Source organism: Puma concolor, chromosome B3 (genome assembly GCF_028749965.1).
Source record: "Puma concolor isolate L17-30 chromosome B3, mPumCon1.1.hap2, whole genome shotgun sequence".
In the NCBI taxonomy this organism is placed as follows: Eukaryota; Metazoa; Chordata; class Mammalia; order Carnivora; family Felidae; genus Puma; species Puma concolor.
The window spans coordinates 86,581,250-86,605,261 of NC_141672.1; the positions used below are offsets into that span (position 1 = coordinate 86,581,250).

At 36.3% G+C, this 24,012-nt stretch overlaps 1 protein-coding gene across 2 annotated transcripts in view; it reads left to right on the plus strand.

Annotated features, from left to right (window-relative positions):
- The window catches only part of KNL1 (kinetochore scaffold 1), a 69,266-nt gene that overhangs the window by 15,646 nt on the left and 29,608 nt on the right, over window positions 1-24,012 (plus strand). For both annotated transcript variants that reach the window (XM_086710383.1, XM_086710382.1), the window contains 5 exons: window positions 10,080-10,129; window positions 11,076-11,109; window positions 12,372-12,409; window positions 16,463-16,515; window positions 17,273-22,351. In XM_086710383.1, coding sequence (XP_086566509.1) covers window positions 10,080-10,129; window positions 11,076-11,109; window positions 12,372-12,409; window positions 16,463-16,515; window positions 17,273-22,351 — 5,254 coding nt within the window. The remainder of the gene's footprint in view (window positions 1-10,079; window positions 10,130-11,075; window positions 11,110-12,371; window positions 12,410-16,462; window positions 16,516-17,272; window positions 22,352-24,012) is intronic.

The window sequence follows — 24,012 nt, forward strand, 5'->3', positions numbered from 1 at the left end:
CACCTTCTACCTTATGTTATTTGGAACTTGTATAATCCTGTTTTAATCACTTTAATCTGTCATGAATTAGAGAGAGGTAAATTAGTCTCTTGTTGATAGTGTGTCTTACTCTAGCTCTCTTTATATTTCTAATAGTTTTCCATTATGAATGTTGATTCTATATGTTCTTTGATACATAGTCATCATTGTTATATCTTCTTTCAGAATTGTACTTTCCAGCATTAATGAAATCATCTTTGCTTCGTTTATTATTTTTTGACCCAAATTCTACCTGGACTGATTAATAAGATTTTTGACTCTGCTATATTTTATTTTCATTTACCTGGTTTACTTTTGTGTATAGTTTCATCACGTATGAGCAATGAATGGTATTCTGTATGTGACATCTTTTGGTTGCTGGGTAGTTCCAAATAGATACTGTCTTTTTTGTTGTTGATTGATAGTAATTTTAATTGTTTCATAACTTTTTTCTATTACTCTATTATCCATTTATCAGTTAACATCTTCTTGGATATACATGAGTTGTCAGTATTTCATATGTGTTGACTTTTGCAAAAAAGAAAAAATATAGTAAGATTTGGTATAATCAGAGAAGACTAACTGTTGGCTGGCAGTAGACTTCCCTGAGAAGTATATTCCTTGGTGAAGTTGCCACTGTCTTCCTGGATCTTGCCCATGGCTTTGCAGATTCCATGTTGTTTTTGTCTCTACCAAAAAATAGGTTGATCTCTTAGAGGTGGGCTTACTAAACAGATTCACTAGAAATTTGTGTTTAAATAGAATGCTGCTACTAAAAACAATCATGAGAAACAGATGAATCAGAACAATCCTTGAGTAGTAAGTACTTTCCTTATAGGCATTCTACCTAAAAAAATAAATTGTAAATATGGCTTGCTGATTATGGAATTTGAGGTATTAGTTATTTAAATGATTCTGAATGTTTAATGGCTCCAGGCTCTGAAATATAATTAATCCATCTCCACAGTAGACACATTGCAAATCCATTGCAATGGATCCACTGCACACATCCATTGCAAAGTGTTGGATGCTTCTGTCTGTATACTCCTTGAATAGATATGGCCAAGGTTTTCTCCCATTTATTTCACACTGACTTTGCTTTTACATGTTTTCTTTAGGTGTTTTCTTTTTAATGTAAAAATAAACAGGTTCAACTTTCTGCTGGACATTTGATTGTTCCTTGTGCTTGTTAAATTATTTTGTGTAAATTACCTTTTTGCTTTCGAATTTCTTCCCTGGGATTATATTTCCCGCAGTAGAATTGCTGGCCTTAAAGTAAGAAGCAGTTGTGTAGCCTTTATTACATTTTTGTTATTGGTTTTAATACTGCCAGGAAGTACATTTTTTTCATAATACATTGTAAACATTAGATTTTAGCACTTATTTCCAGCTGACTTGATTGGTTATAATGTTATCTCCTAGTTATTTTAATTTGTAGTTTGTTTGCTATTATTTTTTCTATATTATCTTCATTTTTTTCTCATTTTGAAATGTTTCTTTTTTTTCCCTTGTCTACTTAGGCAATATTGAAGAAAATATTTTTTTTAAGAAAATATTTTAAAGTTTTTGTGTGATTGAACACTTTAAATTTTGTGTTTACTGAAGTATGTGTCTTTCCTACTTCATAAGTAATTTTTTCAACCTATCTTCAGAAGCTTTCCTTATAGATATTACATAGGTTAAAAAGAGAAAGATCAAGCAACAACCATAATTAAGAAAAATTTACAGAAAAATGGAAGAAGAAAGAATTATTTTGCTATTTCATATCACATTTTGCCATTATGCCACTTGCATATCTCCATATGTTTACTAAATATGCTTTATTAAGTATATTTCGTTGGTTTACAACTTACATTTTGTCTACCTAATATGTGACAGTCTAACATTTGGATTTCAAGATGTCTAAATATATTTTTGCATTTTCTTCTTTGTATTTCTTTGATTTTTTGCTTCTGGTATTTTTTTTCCTTTACGTGTAATTTGGATTATTCGTTGTTAGTTTTTATTATTAATTTTCCTTTTATTATATGATATTAACCTTATTTAGTACTAATACTTTTTTGCTGTGAAACTTAATGTAATGGATAACTTCAAAATTTTCTTCTTTTCCTTTTATTTGTCCATAGATAATTTCCTAAATTGAATATTTTCCAATTTATATCTTTAGGTTGTAGATTGAAGTAAAGAAAAAAAAACTTTTTTTAAGTAGGCTCCATGCCCAACGTGGAGCCCATTGTGGGACTTGAGCTCATGATTCTGAGATGAAGATGCTGAGATCAAGGGTGTCTGGGTGGCTTAGTCGGTTAAGCGTCCAACTCTTGATTTTGGCTCATATCAAGAGTTGGACACTTGGGGCGCCTGGGTGGCGCAGTCGGTTAAGCGTCTGACTTCAGCCAGGTCACGATCTCGCGGTCCGTGAGTTCGAGCCCCGCATCGGGCTCTGGGCTGATGGCTCAGAGCCTGGAGCCTGTTTCCCATTCTGTGTCTCCCTCTCTCTCTGCCCCTCCCCCGTTCATGCTCTGTCTCTCTCTATCCCAAAAATAAATAAACGTTGAAAAAAAAAAAGAGTTGAACACTTAACCATCTGAGCCACCCAGAACCCCCAAAATCATTGGTTTTTTAAAAATATATAGATTTAAAGTTATACATGATATTCACATAATTGTTTAAAAATAGTCTCTGTATCTATAAGCTACTTTCTTATTCCAAATGTTTTCCATCATTTGCTATCTAGTTTTCTGCTGGTTCTTCAGCTAATTTTGTTCATTTTTTTTTAATCAAAAAATTTTTTTAATTTAATTTTTTTTTTCAAAGTTTATTTGTGAGGGGGAGAGAGGCAGGGAGAGAGGAAGACAGAGGATCTGAAGCAGGCTCTGCACTGACAGAGAGCTTGATGCGGGGCTCAAACTCACCAACCATGAGATCCTGACCTGAGCCATAGTCAGACACTTAACTGACTGAGTCACTCAGGAGTGCCAATTTTGTTCATTTTTATTTTCCTAGACAGTCACTGAGTTTTTTTCAAATGTGTAGGTTTAAAGTTATACATGGTATTCTCATAATTTTTAAAATAGTCTCTGCATATACTACTTTCTTATTCCTAATGTTTATTTCCATCCTCATCTCTAAAGCATTGAATAAAGCCTTTTATTCCATAATTAGAAACAATAATTAAAATATGCAGAGACCTTTGAGAGATAGTACAAATGTCTGGGTTACATAGACATGTATAAAGGAAGTGGAGGTATAAAAAATAAGTCATTGGGAAGTTAAAAAAGCTTCCAAGTTTTTTCCTTTTTTTCCTCCATTTTAATGATTGAAAATTTATAGTATACACAAAAGTAGAAAAAATGGTATGAAAACATAGATGTCCATTTAGCAGTTACAACAGTTGTCCACTATGGCCACTTTTCTTTTACTATACCCATACTTTCCCTTTCCCCTCCCACTGAATTATTCTCATGTGAATCCTACATATTTCATTAGTTATATAACTTTAAAAGGTACAGAATATTTTAAAAATATATTTGTAATACTATTATGAATAGTTCATAATACTATTATCACATCTTTTATTTTTATTTATTTATAATTTTTTAAAAATGTTTATTTTTGAGAGAGAAACAGAGTGCAAGCAGGGAAGGATCAGAGAGAGACAGAGACACAGAATCCGAAGCAGGCTCCAGACCCTGAGCTGTCAGCACAGAGCCCGATGCGGGGCTCAAACTCATAAATCATGAGATCATGACCTGAGCTGAAGTCAGATGCTTATCCAATGGAGCCACCCAGGCACCCAAACATCTTTTTTTTTTTTTTTTTCCCCTGATGCTTATTTATTTACTTTTGAGAGTATGAGCAAGCAGGAAAGGGGCAGAGAGAGAATCCCAAGCAGGCTCTGTGCTTTCAGTGGTGGAGTCCAATGAGGGGCTCAGTCTCACAACTGAGACCATGACCTGAGCCAGTATCAAGAGTCAGATGCTTAACTGACTGAGCCACCCAGGCACCCCTATTATCACATCTTTTAAAAGCTGTGATATCACAGCTATGATATCAGCAAACATCTGGCCAGTGTTCACACTTCTTTGTCTCAGTTTTCTTCTCCTTAGATAATGGGCATGATTCATTATCCGTACACACTTAACATATTTCATTTGGTTGATATCTGTCTTAAATCTTGTCGTCTGTAGGTTCCCTCTTCCTTTTTTTCCTTATAATTTATTTAAAACATTTTTTTAATGTTTATTTTTGACAGAGAGAGATTCAGAGTGCGAGTGGGGGAGGGACAGAGAGAGAGAGGGTCAGAGAATCCAAGGCAGGCTCCAGACTCTGAGCTGTCAGCACAGAGCCCGATGGGCGGCGGGGGAGGGGGGCCTCAAACCCATGAACTGTGAGATCATGACCTAAGCCCAAGTCGGATGCTTAACTGACTGAGCCACCCAGGCACCTCTCTTATAATTTATTTTTTAAATAGTGTGTCCCATTTGGGGCGCCTGGGTGGCCCAGTCTGACTCTTGATTTTGGATCAGGTTGTAATGTCACTGTTGGTGAGTTCGAGCCTCATGTAGAGCTCCATGCTGGAGCCAGCTTGGGATTCTCTTTCCCTCTGTCCCTCTGCTCTACTCTCTCTCTCTCTCAAAAATGAAGGAAGGAATGAACGAACAAAGTATCCCACATTCTGGATTTTGCTGATTATATCTACATGGGATAATATTGTATAATACATTTCTCCAGAATTCTTACCAATTGGTTACTCTATCTAGAAAGTTTTAACTTAAATTTGATGTTTTGGACAAGAATTCTTGTGCTTGCATCAGACAGCACTTAATATTCAGTTATCTCTCTTTTTTATGATGTTAACAGCTGTTGATGATCATTACCTAGATCCATTATTTCCTTAAAGTTTAACTGATAATATTCTCATTCTGTCTCTCAGTTATGGTTCATATAGGAAAGGCAGATTAAATTCTTGGAGCAGGGGTCTGTTTACTAGTTTCAGTATAATGAGTTGGTTTCCTAGTATCCTTCAAAGTTTATAATAAGAATTTTTTCCCTGATATCTTTACTTAAATAAGTTATCTAAATCATGAACTTAAAAGCATATTTAATGTGTTTTATTAATACTCCAATTATTCTGCCTTTGACAAGTGGAAATCTCTTCAGATTGGTTTCTGACCTTTTGACATAACCCCAATAATCTTTGATAGCTTCTTTGCTTTATAATATACCAAGCTGTTGATGTTCATTTCATGTATTACCTGACTTAGACCTGGAATCAGCCATTTCTTCAAGGAGTGAGCCCAACTGCTTTTGGTAGGAATAGCATTTGAAGAACACAATCTGGATGCTATAAGTTCTCCTCACTATTGAATTGGTCATTGTTTCTAGGCCATTCTATTACCAAACAGTCTATCACAGTTGCTAACTGAGGAAACAAATGAATGAGCCCTGGTGCACTGGTCTCCATCCCAGGTGATCCCAAGGGGACTAGACAGGTTGAAAGCATAGCTCCTGGCTAAGTTTGCCAGTGGTGTTGCCCAACAAACTTGGATAAACTCATCACAAGAGAAGCCAGTAACTCAAGAGACAAGGGTTTGGAAAAGAGAAAGGGAGAAATTTATTTCAAGTGCTGACAGTCAGGGAAAGTGGCAAGCTCCAGCCTTAACAACTGACCTCTCCACCCACAGGATAGACACCTAGAGTTTTATAGGGAGGGATTCAGCAGTACATAAAAGAAGGCAAACAGCACGTGATCACGGGTGGGGATTGGTGTGTGTTCAGCCTATGATCATGGGCAGAAAAGGGGACACTGGGGTGTCGTCTTCTAGGCATTCCCTTGCTATCAGGGCTTTTTTTGTTTGGTATATTGGAAAGTTCCAGGTCATTGCAAAGCACCTTCGTCAATGTCTTAAAAAAAGTGCAATAATAAATAAGCACAATGGGTTTTAGTTAGAGCCTGAGTTAAGCAGTCTTGTCTATTTCTGTTGTTTTTTTTCAAGTTTATTTATTTTGAGGGAGAGAGAGTGCACACGCGCATGAGCAGAGGAGGGGCAGAGAGAGGGAGAGAGAGAATCCTAAGCAGGCTGCACACTCAGACGCAGGACTCAGTCCCATGAACCATGAGGTCATGATCTGAGCCGAAATCAAGAGTTTGTCACCCATCCAACTGAGCCTCAGTATTACTCATTGAATCCTAACAATCATCTCATTTTATGAATAAGGAAACTGAGGCTTAGCTTGAGTAACTTGCTCAAGTTTCCATACCTATTATGAGGTAGGGCTCATACTCTGGAACACACTGTGGAGGTTTCTCAAAAAGTTAAAAATAGAACTACCCTATGATCCAGCAGTTGCAGGTTATTTACCCAAGGATACAAAAATACAGATTCGAAGGGCTACATGCACCTTGATGTTTATAGCAGCATTATCAACAATAGCCAAACTATGGAAAGAGCCCAAGTGTCCTTTGACTGATGAATGGATAAAGGAGATGTGGCACATATGTACAATGGAATATTAATTAGCCATCAAAAAGAATGAAATCTTGCCATTTGCAATGATCTGGATGGAGCTAGAGTGTATTATGCTAAGTAAAATAAGTCCGTGAAAGACAAATACCATATATGTGGAATTTAGGAAACAAAACATGAACATATGGGAAGGGAAAAACTGGGGCGGGGAGCAGACCTTAACTGACTCTTAACAGTAGAGAACAAACTAAGGGTTGATGGAGGGAGTTGGGTTGGGGATGGGCTAAACAGGTAGTGGGTATTAAGGAGGGTACTTGTTACAATGAGTACTGGGTGTTAATATGTAAGTGATGAATCACTAAATTCTACTGAAACCAATAGTACACTATATGTTAACTAGAATTCAAGTCAAAATTTGAAAAAAAAATGTATATATATAATAGAAAAGATATATGGAAGCATCCCAAGTGTATATCAATAGATGAATGGATAAAGAAAGTACACACATACATACACACACATACAAAGAGGTAGGGCTCAGACTCTTGACTATTTTTCATCAGACCGTTCTTAATCATATTATTATGTCTTCTTACATTTTTCACATTGCTGGTATTTTCTTTTTCCTCTAGTTACCCTTATTATTTGTGGGATTAGACTATATTTTTTAGGTCTGTCTGATTGTTATAATGGTTCTCTTCCTGTTTTCCTTGTTTTTTAGATTTGTTGCTTATTCTGTTTATTTTATTTGTTTTATAGTGAGTTTGGCTAATAAAAAACATGTTCCTAGAATTAACAGGGAACTTTGGAAACAGGGGTAACTGAGATAGGATTCTTTTACTATCTGTCCAGGAGAAAATAACAGCATTTTTTACTTAAATATGTGTTAAGGATGATAGAATGTTAAAGTTAGAAGTAATCTGGAGCTCTTGACTGGCTTAGTTGGTAGCGTATGCGACTCTTAATCTTGGGGTTGTGAATTCAAACCCCACACTGGAGGGAAAGTTTACTTTAAAAAAAAAAAAGTGAAATTAGAAGTAATGTTAGAGAGACAATAATAGTCCAAACTCTTCACGTTTTAGTGAGAAGATTGAAGCCAGAGAAGTGATATAACTTTCCTAAGGTAACATAGGTAGTGACAGAGCCAACAGCTATAATATAGGTCTCCTGATTCCTAGTCTCCTGCTTTTTCCACTGCTTCTGATTACCTTTCCCTGTTACTGTTAAACCTAGCCCACCCTTTCCTTTCCTTGGTTATAATCTACTCATTATACATACTTTCCTGCAATGGCTCTGGGATGTTAAAAGGAATTTTAGGTTCTAAACCAAAAAACCTGGAACAAGTTCTTGCTTATTACTACATAGTCCCTAGCAAGTCTCTTAAAGAACATCAGTTTCCTACTTTTTTAGGATGGAAATAATAGTCCTCACATATCTGTTAGTGTTATTGCATGGCCAAAATAAGGTAATGTATGTTAGCGCAGTGTCAATTTAAATACTATTAAACAATGTATAAACAGTGTTTCAAGAAAGTATTCTTTGTTAAAAGATTAATTGAAAAAGAATTACAAGATTTTAGATGTAGAAACAAGCATAGTAAAAACTCTCTTAATAACTCCCACCTCACTAAATTATTAGAATAACCTATATTCTCCATCCCCCTTGTAAAATATACTGATATCTACAGTATAGATATCACTGACCTTTCCTGTCCATAAACTTCAGTTCCTGAGACTTGATTGGTAGGCTTTCCAAGAAGTATTTGTCTTGTTCATCTGCTTGAAGTTGTTGTAATTGTATAACTTAATTTAATATTAGATAAACTGATGAAAATGAATTCAAAGACAAAGATCGTTATTTCTGTGAAAGTTGTAATGAACAGCTAGGGAAAAAGTTGATAAAGGTGAATTTATTTTTAAAAGTACTTTCAAATTTGGTATGGCTGAGACAACCATAGGGAAATCTTTCATGAAAATTTAGAAGGATTCTGTGTTCATATTACTTGAAAGTTTCTTTGTTTATTCCTCTTGATAAAAACACTAAAATTGAACCTATAGATCCACTCAAAGTAAAGTCCTTAGATTGACATTCGGAGATTTGCAAATTAAAGTCCACTTATGTTTAAAATTTTTTAATGTGTAAGGTGTGTATGGATCAGTTATGATTCCTTATTTTAAAAGGCTTTTTTTTTTTTTAATTAATTGGCCAACTACTGATCCTGGTCATATTGAATAAAAAGGCTTCTATTTCTATTGTAAATCATTTGAAGAAAAATTGTTTCTAGGATAGCTTGGTAGTTATAAGCTCAGGTTTTGAAGTCAGATTTGGGTTTGCATTTTGGCTCTGCCACTTACTAGTTCTATGACTTTGGGAGTTACTTAACTTTTATGACCTTTAGTATCTACATCGATAAAACAACATGGTAATTGTTATAATCATTAAAATGCATATAAACAACATAGCAGAGGGCTTGTCACACTGTATGCATGCAGATGTTCACTGCTTTTTGTAATTTAAACTTTTGAAATTTTAATTTTTTTTTTCAACGTTTATTTATTTTTGGGACAGAGAGAGACAGAGCATGAACGGGCGAGGGGCAGAGAGAGAGGGAGACACAGAATCGGAAACAGGCTCCAGGCTCTGAGCCATCAGCCCAGAGCCCGACGCGGGGCTCGAACTCACGGACCGTGAGATCGTGACCTGGTTGAAGTCGGACGCTTAACCGACTGCGCCACCCAGGCGCCCCTAAACTTTTGAAATTTTAAAGAAGAGGTTCTTGGGGTACACACGCTCTCTGTCTCTCCAACAACAACAAAAAGAGCTTATCAGTAATGAATGATACTTCATATTAAAATAAAAATGAACTAGCCAGATTATTCAAGGCAGATATCAATGCTGCTTCTTCAGAAGCTTAATCCTCCCAATGAAAAGAGGTCCCTTCCTCTGGAGTCCATGCTATCTTATCGGAACTGTTAATAAAAAATTTAGTAGGGGCACCTGGGTGGCTCAGTCAGTTAAGCGTCTGACTTCGGCTCAGGTCATGATCTCGCAGTTTGTGAGTTGGAGCCATGCGTCGGGCTCTGTACTGACAGCTCGGAGCCTGGAGCCTGCTTCGGATTCTGTCTCCTTCTCTCTCTGCCCCTCCCCCACTTGTGCTCTGTCTCTCTCTGTCTATCAAAAATAAATAAATGTAAAAAATATAAAATAAAATAAAAAGTTCAGTAAAGTAATGTTGATAATCACTGTTCCAGCTCTCTACTTACAGTGAAAACTCCTTGAGGTCAAGGATCATCTATCAGACTCTAGTATATAGCATCAAGTATATAGTGAGTGCATAATAAATGCTCTGTTGAATAAAATGAATATTTTAGGTTATTAAAAGGGATAAAATAATGATTTTTGTCAGAGTTCATTAAAAAACCATAACAGATTTTAATGTAAGTGAATTTTGACTTTTGAAAAATTAATAGTATATAATATAGCAAAGAGGAAGCTGAAATCAGTTATCTTTACCTATGTCAAGACTATAAGTTAGCACCATAGGGTTCTAATTAAAAATTACAGATTTTCACTAATCTTTATTTTCTCTTCTAGAGTATTCCAGACAGAGTCTCATATGAAAATAGTAAAGTCAGAAATTACAGGTAAATATGTTATTGCAATCTCTGCTAAATCTGTTTTCTATAAAATTTTCCTGTGGCTGGGGCACGTGGGTGGCTCAGTTTTTTGAGTGTCCAACTCTTGGTTTCAGTTCAGGTCATGATCTCACAGTCATGGTATCGAGCCCCAAGTTGGGCTCTGTGCTGAACATGGAGCCTGCTTAGGATTCTCTCTCTCCCTCTCTCTGCCTCTCTCCTGCTTGTGTGCACCTGTGCATGTACATGCTCTCTCTCAAAATAAATGAACTTTAAAATTTCACTGTTGCCATTTAACCAGGTAATTGATAAAACTTAATAAACTTACTGTCTATCTCACTGCTTAAAAGGTATAACTTGCGGGGCACCTGGGTGGCTCAGTCGGTTAAGCATCCGACTTCAGCTCAGGTCATGAACTCACAGTGAGTTTGAGCCCCGCATCGGGCTCTGTGCTGACAGCTCAGAGCCTGGAACTTGCTTTGGATTCTGTGTCTCCCTCTCTCACTGTTCCTCCCCTGCTCGTGTTCTGTCTCTCTCTCAAAAATAAATAAAAATAGGGGCGCCTGGGTGGCGCAGTCGGTTAAGCGTCCGACTTCAGCCAGGTCACGATCTCGCGGTCCGTGAGTTCGAGCCCTGCGTCAGGCTCTGGGCTGATGGCTCGGAGCCTGGAGCCTGTTTCCGATTCTGTGTCTCCCTCTCTCTCTGCCCCTCCCCCATTCATGCTCTGTCTCTCTCTGTCCCAAAAATAAATAAAAAACGTTGAAAAAAAATTTTTTTAAATAAATAAATAAAAATATATTTTTTTAAATTTATTTTAAAATAAGTGTAACTTGAGCCATGAGAGGCAGAAAGTAAGGTGGGTATATAGTAATTTCTTTTTTTTTAATTGCTATTAATTTTTCTAATGTTTTATCAGTGTATCCTTGAACAAATTTAATTTTTATTTTATTTTTAGAAACAGATGCAGGAGAAAATGTTCTATTTATACAGTAAGTAAAGAAAATGTGATTCACATTTTAAAAGCTCTTTATCCCTGTTAAATGCAGTGTTTTTAAATTAAATTTTTTTTGTTTTTATTTTTGTGTCCCTTTTGTGGAATACTTAAGGTTAATTCAGAAAACAGATTCTTTGCAGAATTTAATATATTGCTTTCTCTCATAAGTGTGTGCATTGTCCAGCTTATCTTTTTAACAGAGTGATGAAACACTCTGCTTTCACATATAAATTCTTAAATACAACAGCTAATACAAGGCAATACCAAGTTTTCAGATTATTTCATTAAATTAGTCTTTCTTATCATAATATAGAGAAAAATAAATACCAATAGCTCTTGCACAAATGAAAAGATGTTTATTTTCATTCATCATAAGAGAAATACAAAGACTGTTAATGAGATATAATTTTTCATCTAATCATCTGAGAATATAGGTAAAAAGTCACTCATTGTTAGTGGATGTTAAATTGAAGAAGGCAGCTGGCAGTATCATTCAAAATTTTAAATATACATGTCCTTTGACTCAGCAATTTCATGCCTGGGAATTTATTTCATCAAGATATTTGTAAATGTTTGAAATGATAAACATGTAAGATTATTCACTGCAGCATTTACAAATTTTCCGTGTAATTGACTACTGTTGAGCTGGAAAAAAAGATTCTTCTTATATACTGATGCAGAAAATACTCTAAGCTTAGGCTTTTCACAGTTAACCACTGTTGATAATTTTGGATGTCCTTGCAGAAATTTAAATGTATTTCCAAGTGATGTTTATCTTTAGTTTTTTTTTTAAGACAAAAATGAGAACATTTAATAGTATGTCTTGTAACACTTTCCATGTTGTTATATATAGATATAACTCAATCTTTTATAATTTGTTGTATGTCTGCATCAGCATTTAGTCAGCTGCCTATTGATGGACATTTGGGTTGTTTTACCTTTTTTTTGTTTGGTTTTCAGGATGAATTTCTAGAAAATGAGTCGCTTTATAGGTTGTTTTTTTGAAAAAAACAGCGGCATATATTAAGCATATTTTTATAGTATCCTTGAAATTAACAAGGCCTTAAGACCAATCTGAAAAGGGTCCTTTAATTGCCTTGTAATTTTTTCCGTCAGAGGAGTCTTTTTAAAGGCTGTCTTTGTATTTTTCTGCCAGTCACCCTATGAAATCCTTAGACCTTCCCTACCCTTTCTAACTGTTGTGATACTTGGTAATTGTTTGGGGTATAGATTTTGAAAATACTTTTTAATTTTTAGGAACAAGAATCCAGAAGATAACTACTGTGAGATTACTGGTGAGTATGACCACAATACTTTTCTTACCACATACCTTTCTCTTTATCCAAATTTCTGACAAAATAATGTGTAAAAGAACTGTGGGAAAAAAATGTAAAGAGAACTCTGTTCTTTACACAAAATCTTCACTTTGATATTTTGCAAACTTCTGTTATTTCTGCCAGACTTGCTGTTCCTCTTGTTTTCTCTATTTTTGGATTCACACTCAGTCATTCACTCCAGTCAGGAGTTGAGTCATTTTTGAACTTTTCCTCATTCCCCATATCCACTTGGTTTCACTCTATTCTTTATCCTAAATGTCCTGCAAATCTGTTACCTGCAAATCATTATTCTTTTGTGGGGTACTATTGTACTTAGTTTCTTATCCTTATGAACCATTTTATATATTTCTAAATCTGATATTACCCACTGACTTAAAATTGTTCAATGACACTTTTTTTGCTTATAGGATAAAACCCACCTCTTTGGCATAGGCTTAGCCCTTTGTAATTTGGCTGGTCTTCTCCAATCTTTTTTTTTTTTTTAAGTTTTTTTTTTTTTTTTTTAATTCTTGAGAGAGAGAGAGAGAGAGAGAAAGTGTGAGTTGGGAAGGGCAGAGAGAGAGAAGGAGAGAGAATTCCAAGCAGGTTCCACACTGTCAGCGTGGAGCCTGACGGGCTCGACATGAGGCTCAAACTCATAAACCATGAGATTATGGCATGAGCTGAAGTCAGACACTTAACCAACTGAGCCACCCAGGTGCCCCAACTTCTCCAATCTTATCTCCTGCCCTTTATAGACATACTTTGTTCTAGCCCATGAAAAAGTATTTATAGTTCTCCATGTTGACTTTTTTTCTGCCTGTATCCATTTATAAATGCTGTTTCTTTTATCTGAAGAGACCTTCCTATTCCAAATTGCCTATCGGTCTTCTCATTTTTCACTTAACTTAGTTTTTCACTTAGCTTAATTTCAGTCCTATTCAAAATAGCCAGTCCATTGTGCCTGGCTGGGTCAGTCAGTGGAGTATGCAACTCTTGATCTCAGGATTGTGAGTTTGATCCCCACAGTGGGTTTAGGGATTACTTAAAAATAAAATCTTAAAAAAAAAAAATAGCCAGTCCACAAAGTGTTATAGTCCATGACAGAAAAGGAACTTGCACTATAATGTAAATCAACTCTGGCAGTAAGCTACTGTTGAGTTAGGTGACATTTTTTTTCTTAGTAAAACTTTCTTGATGAAGGAAATATCACATGATTTACATTGGTTGCAAGTTCCTTATTTCATCATGAATTGGTAACAGGCAGTTCACAGATTGGCACCACACACTAAGTAGTACTGGGTTAAATGGAGCCTTCTCTGACAAAACCAAGGAATCACTCTGTCTTGTACTATCATACCATACCTTTTATGTCTCAGTCTTTTGTAGAATTTACACATTGTATTTCAGGTATTTACTTCTGGCTGTCTTATTAAACTAGGAACTCTGAGTCCAGAAATTTTGTTTATTCTTTGTGCCTTGGTAGATAGTTGAGTTTTGAGGCATATAATGGGTTCTGAGTAAATATTTGTTGGATAAATGAATGAAAGCTTGATATATAAGTAAAACTTTGAACAAAAAACCTATAATGGGGCACCTGGGTGGCTCAGTCAGTTGAGCATTCAACTTCAGCTCAGGTCATGAACTCGCAGTCTGTGAGTTTGAGCCCCACTTCGGGCTCTGTGTGATAGCTCAGAGTCTGGAGCCTGCTTCAGATTCTGTGTCTCTCTCTGTGCCCCGACCCCAATCACACTCTGTCTTTCAAAAATGAATAAAATGTTAAAAAAAATTTTTTTTAATAAAAAAGCCTGTAATTACTTCATCATATTCAATCAGGGTTGCCATAAACTCTTTAAAACTTTTTTTAATGTTTATTTATTTTTGAGAGACAGAGAATGAACAGGGGAAGGGCAGAGAGAGAGGGAGACAAAGAATCTGAAGCAGGCTCCAGGCTCTGAGGTGTTATGTTATTACAGAGCCCAATGTGGGGCTCGAACTCACAAACTGAAATCATGACCTGAGTTGAAGTTGGATGCTTAATGTCTGATAGAGCCATCCAGGTGCCCTGCTATAAACACTTTAAAATGTTCTAAAGATTTTTGTGATGTGTACCAGTGTTGTATGGAAGTGTTGAATCACTATATTGTACACCTGAAACTAATATTACACTGTATGTTAACCACTTGGCTGACTGGAATTTAAATAAAAACTTAAAAAAATGGTCTAAAGATTTGCCTTTAAATTTAAGTATTATAAAATGTATTTCCTGTTTTATATAGCGTCTTCAATCCCTTCCTATTTCGAAAGTCCATTTGTGACCTAAATCTTTATATTTCAATTCAAAAAGTCTTGAGTCTAATCTCTTATTTTCATTCTCATTTTCTCTTACCCAAACATAAATTTTCATCCTCTTTATATCTGCAATATTGTAGCAGCTCCTCATTGGTTCATCTTCTCTTAAATCTACTTTCTTCTTCTCTGGAGTTATTTTTTATAAAACGCACATCTCATCATGGAAGCATCTAGATCCTTTAACGTAGAGGCACCTGGGTGGCTCAGTTGGTTAAGTGTCCGACTTCAGCTCAGGTCATGATCTCGGGGTTTGTGAGTTCGAGCCCTGCGTTGGGCTGTGCTGACAGCTCAGAGCCTGGAGCCTGCTTTGGATTCTGTGTCTCTCTCTGTGCCTCTCCCCTGATCATGCTCTGTCTCTCAAAAATAAATAAACATTAAAAAAAATGTTTAGATTCTTTAACATAAAATAAAAGATGCTTCAAAATCTTTATCTAACATTTCATTTATTTTATTTTATTTTTTTATGAGAGAGAATGCGCATGAGTCAGGGAGAGGGACAGAGAGAAAGAGAGAATCTCAGGCAGGCTCCCTGCAGTGCTTGATATGGGGCTGAATCCCATGACCCTGGGACCGTGACCTGAGCTGAAACCAAGAGTCTGACATTCAACCAACTGAGCCACCCAGTTACTCCTTACTCTAACATATCTATCTCATCAGCTGGGTATTCTTTCCCATGTAACCTCTACTATCCAGAGAATAAAAATAAAATGGAGGGAAAAAAAAAGTACTCCAAACTTTCCAACTTTACAGTTCCCCCTTTAAAATCACTATATCCGTGGGGCGCTTGGGTGGCTTAGTCGGTTGGGTGTCTGACTTCAGCTCAGGTCATGATCTCCTGGTTTGTGGGTTCGAGCCCCGCGTCTGGCTCTGTGCTGACAGCTCAGAGCCTGCAGCCTGCTTCGGATTCTGTCTCTGGCTCTCTCTGCCCCTCCCCTGCTTGTGCTCTGTCTCTCTGTCTCTAAAATAAATAAACATTAAAAAAAAATTTTTTTTTTTTTAAATCACTACATCCTAGGAGTGCCTGAGTGGCTCAGTTGGTTAAGTGTCTAACTCTTTTTTTTTTTTTTAATGTTTATTTCTGAGACAGAGACCGAGCATGAGTGGGGGAGGGGCAGAGAGAGAGGGAGACACAGAATCAAGCAGGCTCCAGGCTCCGAGCTGTCAGCACAGAGCCCAACACGGGGCTCGAACTTACAAACCATGAGATCATGACCTGAGCCGAAGTCGGTCACTCAACCGACTGAGTCACCCTGGCACCCCAAAGCGTCTAACTCTTGATATTGGCTCAGGTTATAATCTCACAGCTGTGAGATTGGGCCCCGCATTGGGCTCCATGCTGAGCGTGGAGCCTGCTTGGGATTCTCTCCCTCTCTCTGCCTCTCCTTCACTTGATCTCTCTCTCTCAAAATAAATAAATAAACTTTGATAAAACAAATTTACCACATTCTAAAAATATTTCAGTCACATAGAGAATATAATAATCGCTGATCTCTCTGTCCCTAAAATGGGACAATTGGAAGTCTTAATGAAATTTAATACCTAAGTTCTTATGAAGGGCTTAGTAACTGATAATACTAAGTAAATACTCATAAATGATAAAGAACCTAAGGAAAGAAAAATCAGGCTCTTGATAATATATTTTTTTCTTATTGACTATAGTTTTTTCTTCTTTTTCAATAGGAATGAACACATTGCTTTGTGCTCCCATTCAGTCTCAGATGCAACAGAGAGAGGTATGAGTTCATGCATGTGCCTTTATATTTTAGTCTCCCTTGATAGTTAACACACAAAAACATTAATGGTAATGGCATGATTTAGTGGTTAATTACCAAAGTGGACCAGCATAGACTGGAAAACTTCTTACCTTTTCAGTTAACTAAGGACAGTTCAGTCACAACCAGTATAAATAATAGGGAAATATATTAATTATATCAGGACTTCTCAAACTGTAATGAGCATATGAACTCAGGATTTTGTTGAAATATAGATACTTTTCCAGTACATCTGGCACAGGCCCTGTGATTCTTTACTTCTAATCTCCTGATGATACTAGTGCACGGACCGTACTTTGAGCAGCAAGAAGTTAGGCTGTATCCTTACAAATAAAACCACTGCTTTAAGATTCAAAAAGAACCCAACTTCTAAGAGGAGAGCATACTATAAATTAGCTGTCATGCACTTATCCCTTTCTCAGTCTTTTTTATTTAGCATGAGAATGACCTATCTAATTAGTAATTAGAATTTTTATTATAATTGACATCGTCAGTCTTTTTCATGTTTTAGTCCTTCTAGTAGGTGTATAATTAACCTTGAACTTTCAATTTGTGCAAAAATATGCTACATACCATGTCACTGATTCAGACAAACAGTATATCATGAAACCATCGTTGAGGATTGTTTATATAGTACTCTGTATATAGTACATGTTATAAAATACCTTTCTAAAAGTTTGCATTTGATCTAATCTCCTACATTTTGCTTTCATTATAGATTTCAGTTGCAGAACACAGCCATGAAAAGAAACATGCACATGACCAGACAGTCGTCTTTTCAGATGAAAACCAGATGGATCTAACAACAAGTCACACTGTGATGATTACCAAAGGCCTTTTAGATTGTACCAAAAGTGAAAAATCCACTAAGATAGATACCACATCATTTCTGGCTAACTTAAAGCTCCATACTAAGGATTTAGGAATGAAAAAGGAATTAAATTTTTCCATGGATCAAAGCACTTCTTCAGAAAAGAAAATAAATTTTAATGACTTCATAAAAAGATTGAAAACAGGAAAATCTAATGCTTTAACAGGACCGGATAAAGAAAATTTTGAGATATCTGTTCATCCCAAAGAATCAAATAGGGCCTCTTCTGTACATCAAATGCATGTATCTCTTAGGGTAGATGAAAATAGCAATAACATGACTAGAATCTTTAGAGAACAAGATGATGAGATGAATTTCACCCAGTGTCATACAGCCAATATTCAGACTTTGGTTCCCACATCCAGTGAGACCAGCTTAAGGGAATTTAAAGGTGATGATATTACAATTTATGGCAATGACTTTATGGACTTGAAAGTTAATCACACTATCCAGAATTTTCCCTCAGCAGATAATTTATCTAATACAGAAAATCAAACTCAGAATGTCATGATGGATATTCCAACAGCTTATGGAACTAAAGCTCCAGGAAAGAAGACATTCTTAAAGAATAAACTGAGTGCTGCTTTTCAAGACCCTTCTTTCAACCCTAAGGGTGAAATACATACTATCAGAAGTCCTATTACAGAGACAGAAACTCACATAGTCACACAGACTTCTAACCAAGATGCCAGAACATTGGCCATGATTCCAGAATCTATATGTGTGAGCCCAGCTACTCAAGATCATAAAACATTTTTCTGTTCTAGCAGTAATGATGCTATGGAACTAACCAAGTGTCTCTCAGGTATGAGAGAAGAGAAAAATTTACTGAAGAATGAGAGTAATTATTCTAAAATATATCCCAATCCAGATACCATGTCTGTTGTCACAGAGAAAACTGTTTATTTAGGAGAGGATAGCATGGACATTACCAGGAGTCATACAGTTGCAATAGATAATCAGATTTTTAAACAAGATCAGACAAACATACAGAGAGCAGACACACGAGTATCTGAAAAAGAAATGATGCTCCAAAATCTCAAAACCATGTCAGAGGATGAGGAAATAAATATAAATTGTAGCTCAGTTCCTCATGAATTTAAGGGAAGATTACAGCAGAGCCTGGCAAATTCTTCATCCTTTTCATTGACTGACAAAAAGACTGAAATATTCACAGATGAAGATATGGATTTGACTAGAAGCCACACAACTAACCTAGGAAGTCAAGTTCCTCTTGCATCTTACAATCTAACATCTGAGAATACCAGTAAATTTCACTCTCAAAGCAAAAGCTCTTCAAATGAATGGGAAGAAATGACCAAAAGTCATATGGAACCATCCCAACAGCCAGACAAAATATCTAAAAACACCCCAACTGACACCTGGGGCAAAGACAAAGATCAAGTTTTCAAGATTGCACCCTATCTTGACAAAGATTCTCCTCACTCAGCTGATGCTAATCAAGACATAGCAACAAGCCATAATATGGTATACTCTGGTGGAAATCTTGAGAAACAAGTAACACTGGGAAATAGTGGAAATACAGTTTTATGTCAGCAACCTTTATTTCCTACCACAGAGTCATTTTCTGTATTAGAAGGACAGTCTACCATGAAAAATCATAATATTGCTGTTAACAGTTACACAGTGAAATCTGCACCAGGCCAGAATTCTAAACTGCCTGAGCCACTAAGGAAAAGTTTAGGCAATCCCACACTTGACTGTTCTCATGACAAGACAATTATTTGTTCAGAGGAAGAACAAAATATGGATCTAACCAAGAGTCATACTGTTGTCATTGGATTTGGTCCTTCTGAGGTACAAGAATTGGGTAAGACTGATTTAGAAAATACTAACAGCCAGCTGACAACAGTAAACAAACAGATAGCTGTAAAAGTCGAAAAATGTAGTAAAACTCCTGCAGAGAAAATTGGAGTATTTGTTTCTAATGATAACATAGATGTGTTGGAGGACAAAAGTATACAGAAACTTGGATTTCTGAATGAAAAGCAAGATGTCAAAATTTGTGGAAGGAAAAGTGTTGGCAGACTAAAAGTTGATAAGACTATTGTATTTTCAGAGGGTGATGAGAATGATATGGATATCACCAAGAGTTTTACAGTGGAAATAAATCATAAACCTTTATTAAATGAACAAGATTTTCATTTGGTGCCTTTGGCAGGAACTTCTAAAACTGTTCTGTATACGTGTGGGCAAGATGACATGGAGGTCACTAGAAGTCACACAGCTGCTATAGAATGTAAAACTGTCTCACTGGACGAAATCACTAGGCCTGTTGACAAAACTGTAATGTTTGTAGATAATTACAATGAACTGGAAATGACAAAGTCCCACACTGTTTTCATTGACTTCCAAGCAAAGGATAGGACTGTGCTTACAGACAGACCTGACTTTGAACTATGCAAAAGAAAAAGCCCAGAAAAGCCAAGAGTGACATTTCCTTCTGCAGAGGACAGTGTTTTCTTTCCAGAGAATGGTGAAAGTGACCATTCAGCAGCAAAAGTCAACAAGCTAACACCACTGACAGAATGGCCTAACATTGGTCCTATAGAGAAAGCTGTAGGATTTATAGCTGGTGATAACATGGAAGTGCCTAAATCAACCGTTTGGAAAAATGACAAAGATGTACCAAAGCCTGAACTTCTGAATGATACTATATCACGCAAAAGTCAGAGAAGGAAAAGCCTTAGTCTCAAAAATGACAAAACTGCATTTTTCAAAAATGATAAAAATGGTATGGATATCACCCAGAGTTGTACAGTGAAAATAAGTAACAAAAGTGTCCTGGAAGATAGAGAGGATTCCCGTTTGGTGCCTTTGGCAGGAACTTCTAAAACTGTTTTGTATACATGTGGGCAGGATGACATGGAGATGACTAGAAGTCACACAACTGCCTTAGAATGTGAAACTGTCTCACCAGATAAAATAACTACTAGGCCTATGGACAAAACTGTAATGTTTGTAGATAATCACTGTGATCTGGAAGTTACCAAATCCCATACTGTTTTCATTGATTGTCAAGCCACAGAGGAAATTCTTCAAGAGTGCCCTAAATTTGGAATAGCTAAAGGAAAAACCTTGGGTATTTCTTTTCATAATGATGGTCACTCTATTCAAGAACTCACTGAAAAACAAGCACTGGCTGTAGAAAACAAAATTGTTTACTCTGAGCAAAAGCATCATGTGATACCCTCTGTTCCTATTAATACATTGTCTGGGGGTCAAAGTCAGTTAGAAATGATCAAATTCAATAGGACTGTGGATGAGCAGGTCAGGGGGAAAGTTGTAGACCAGGCCTATACATTGGAAAAAGCCAAAACTGAAAGCTGTCAGTTAAATAGTACAGATAGAAGAAACATGGATTTTACAAACAGTCATGCAACTGCTATGTGTAGATCCAGTGATAATTATTCGTGTTTACCAAATGCTATTTCCTATTTTGACAATTTGGAGGGGAATGTCACGTCCTCAGATGATAAAGATGAGAAAGCCAGTAATTGCCCAATGCAAAACGACCTTGTTTATGCAAACAATTTAGCCAATGAATATTACTTGAAATCTGAGGGACTGCCTCTCTCTGCTTCTTGTTCTTTGTTAGAGGAAGAAGTTACTCAAACCATTACCAAAGGACACTTAGACTGTGCTATAACAGTGCTCAAAGATCAAGATCTGATTAAGGAGCCCCAAAATGTGATAGCTAATCAAACTTTAATATATAGTCAAGATCTGGGGGAGGTAACTAAACCTAATTCAAAGCGAGTATCTTTTAAGCTCCCAAAGGATCAAATGGAGGGCTTTGTTGATAAGGCAAAACATAATTTAAAGATGACCTTTGTTGATGATGTCTGTGTGGCTTCTAAGCCTCATCTCTCAACCCAGCTATCTCCATTATCTCAACAAGGACAAATAATTGTGAATAAAGATGAAACAGTATTGTCTAACACTGGAAATAAGGATTTAAATATTGTTATGGGAAATTCTTCTGTACCCACATGTGCAAATGAGTCCAAAATGCTCATTAATGCCCAACAGTATACTATAGCCTGTAAAAAAGAGCTGAGGAAAAATATTCAGGCAGCTAAATACAATACAGACTTCCACAGTAACTCTGACTTGACTAAGCAAGTTATTCACACTCATGCTAATTCTAGAGAAGCATCATCTCCTGAAATTGCATCTAATACTGCAAGTTTTAGTAGTGTCAAATCAGATCTGAATAATTTGAATGGAAAAACTGAAGAATTTTTAGATTTCCAAACTGCTCATATACCACCTTCTCCAGAACAATTACTTGCATTGGTAAATAAGGCACACAATCATATGAGTATAGAGCAAGCTACAGAAATACATAATATTAACACAGTGTCCAGCAATGTTGAAGATGATAGAGATAAAGAAAATAAAATTTCTCATAATGGAACTGAAACTGTCTCTGTACCACTCACAGTTGTAAAAGATAAAGTAAGGAGACGTTCTTTGGGAATATTTTTGCCCAGATTGCCAAATAAGAGAAATTGTAGTGTCACTGGTATTGATGACCTGAAGCAGATTCAAGGAGATACAGCTGATTTAAGTCACTTAGAAACTCAACCAGTCTTCAGTAAGGAATCAAGCATTGAGTTTGTTGCAACTAAGCTGAACTTAAGTCCATCTCAATATATAAATGAGGAAAACCTTCCTATATACCCTGGTGAGATTAATTCCTCAGACTCTATTATCGTAGAAACTGAGGAAAAGGCTTTGATTGAGACATATCAAAGAGAGATTTCACCATCTGAAAATAAAATAAGAGAAACCAGTAATAGCCAAAAAAGAACCTGGACACAAGAAGAAGATGATATTCAGAATGAGACAAAAATCAGAAAAAGTGAGATTAGGTTTATTGATACTCCACAAGATCAGGAGGTAAGCTCTGTCTTGAACTAAGGAATGTTATTTATTTTTTTAAATATGTATTCATTTATTTTGAGAGAGAGAGAGAACACATGTGCATGAGCAGGGGAGGGGCAAAGAGAGAATCCCAAGCAGCCTCCACACCAGTTCAGGGCTCTAACTCATGACCCTGAGATCATGACCTAAGCAGAAATCTTTAGTCAGTAACTGACTGAGCCACACAGGCGGCCCTTGAATTTTAATTTTAAGGCAGAAGTTGATGAGCAGGAATTGATTATTTCCAACTATAGGGCTGGGGAAATAATCGTGTGTGGCATGTTAAGAAATTATTTGACTAACAATTTGAAGTGACAAATCACAAAAAAATGAAATGGGAAGTTGTATAAAAATTAATGCTGAAATTGTGCAATTTGTCATTGTGTGTTTGCATATGAGAATCTCCAGGCAGGGTGTATGTAGTTTGAAAAGTTATCTTTAGTGTTCTAAATATCTAAAGGGTAAAAAAACAAAACAAAACAACTTTTTGTTATGCAAACTGCATAAAGAAAAGCCTGCTTGAATTTTCTTGGCTAATGAAGATATGTGAAAGCTGAGAGTCCATTTCTTTAGTGAATGAGAGAATGCCTAAGTCAAGCCCAGTATCTCAAGGTGAAGTAAGTGAGATTCTGAATTTATGAAAGAGGTCATAGATTTTTTTTTTTTTTTGAAGTTGAAGGAATACTCATTTAGATAACTTGGAGAGAATGAAACCTATCACTCAAATTGAGTTGTATAGGTGGAGAAATAAAGATTAGAAAGTATCAGAGATTGATAGAAAACAGAGTTTAAATGTTATTAAGAAATATGTGTGTGAGCTTAGAAAATTATTTTAGTACTTCTATAATATGAGGTCCTGAGGAAATGAAGCTTTGAAGTAGTATCAGTGATAGAAAATTTAAAACTAAAAAGATTCCATAAAAATTATTAATATTTTTTTAATGCTTATTTATTTTTGAAAGAGACAGAGACAGAATGCAAGTGGGTTAGGGGCAGAGAGAGAGGGAGACACAGAGTCCAAAGCAGGCTCCAGGCTCCAGGCTCCGAGCTGTCAGCACAGAGCCTGATACGGGGCTCGAACCCACGAGCTGTGAGATCATGACCTGAGCTGAAGTCGGACTCTCAACTGACTGAGCCACCCAGGCGCCCCCAAAATTAGTATTATTTTGTTCAGTAGATAGTGAATATCTGCTGTGTCCTGGGTATTGTTTAGGAGCTGGGAATGAATCAATGAGAATTTACAGAAAAAAAAATCAGTTCTCATGGAGATTACATTCTAACATTTAGACCAAGAACATGTTGTCTTCAAAACTTATGTAAGTAGTAGATGAAAATGGCGTTTAAGGCTGTAAAGTCAAATGGCTAAAATGGTAAAAGCAAGACCACATCCCTTATTTGACATCAGCCAAAGGAATGTTGGTCACCTGGGGAAACAAGTACTAAAGCCTGGAAGTAAGTTTCTTTGTGCTCTAGCCAGAGCCACTATGTATAGCCAATTTTCTATGCTGGTTTATTTCAGCGTGGTAGCCCTGACCCTGGTGGCTAGTAGTTAAATAATTGGATAGGTCAACATTTGTCAGTTCATTGGATCTGTCTTTAACTTAGACACATCTGAGAAACCATTTGCTTATGCGGTA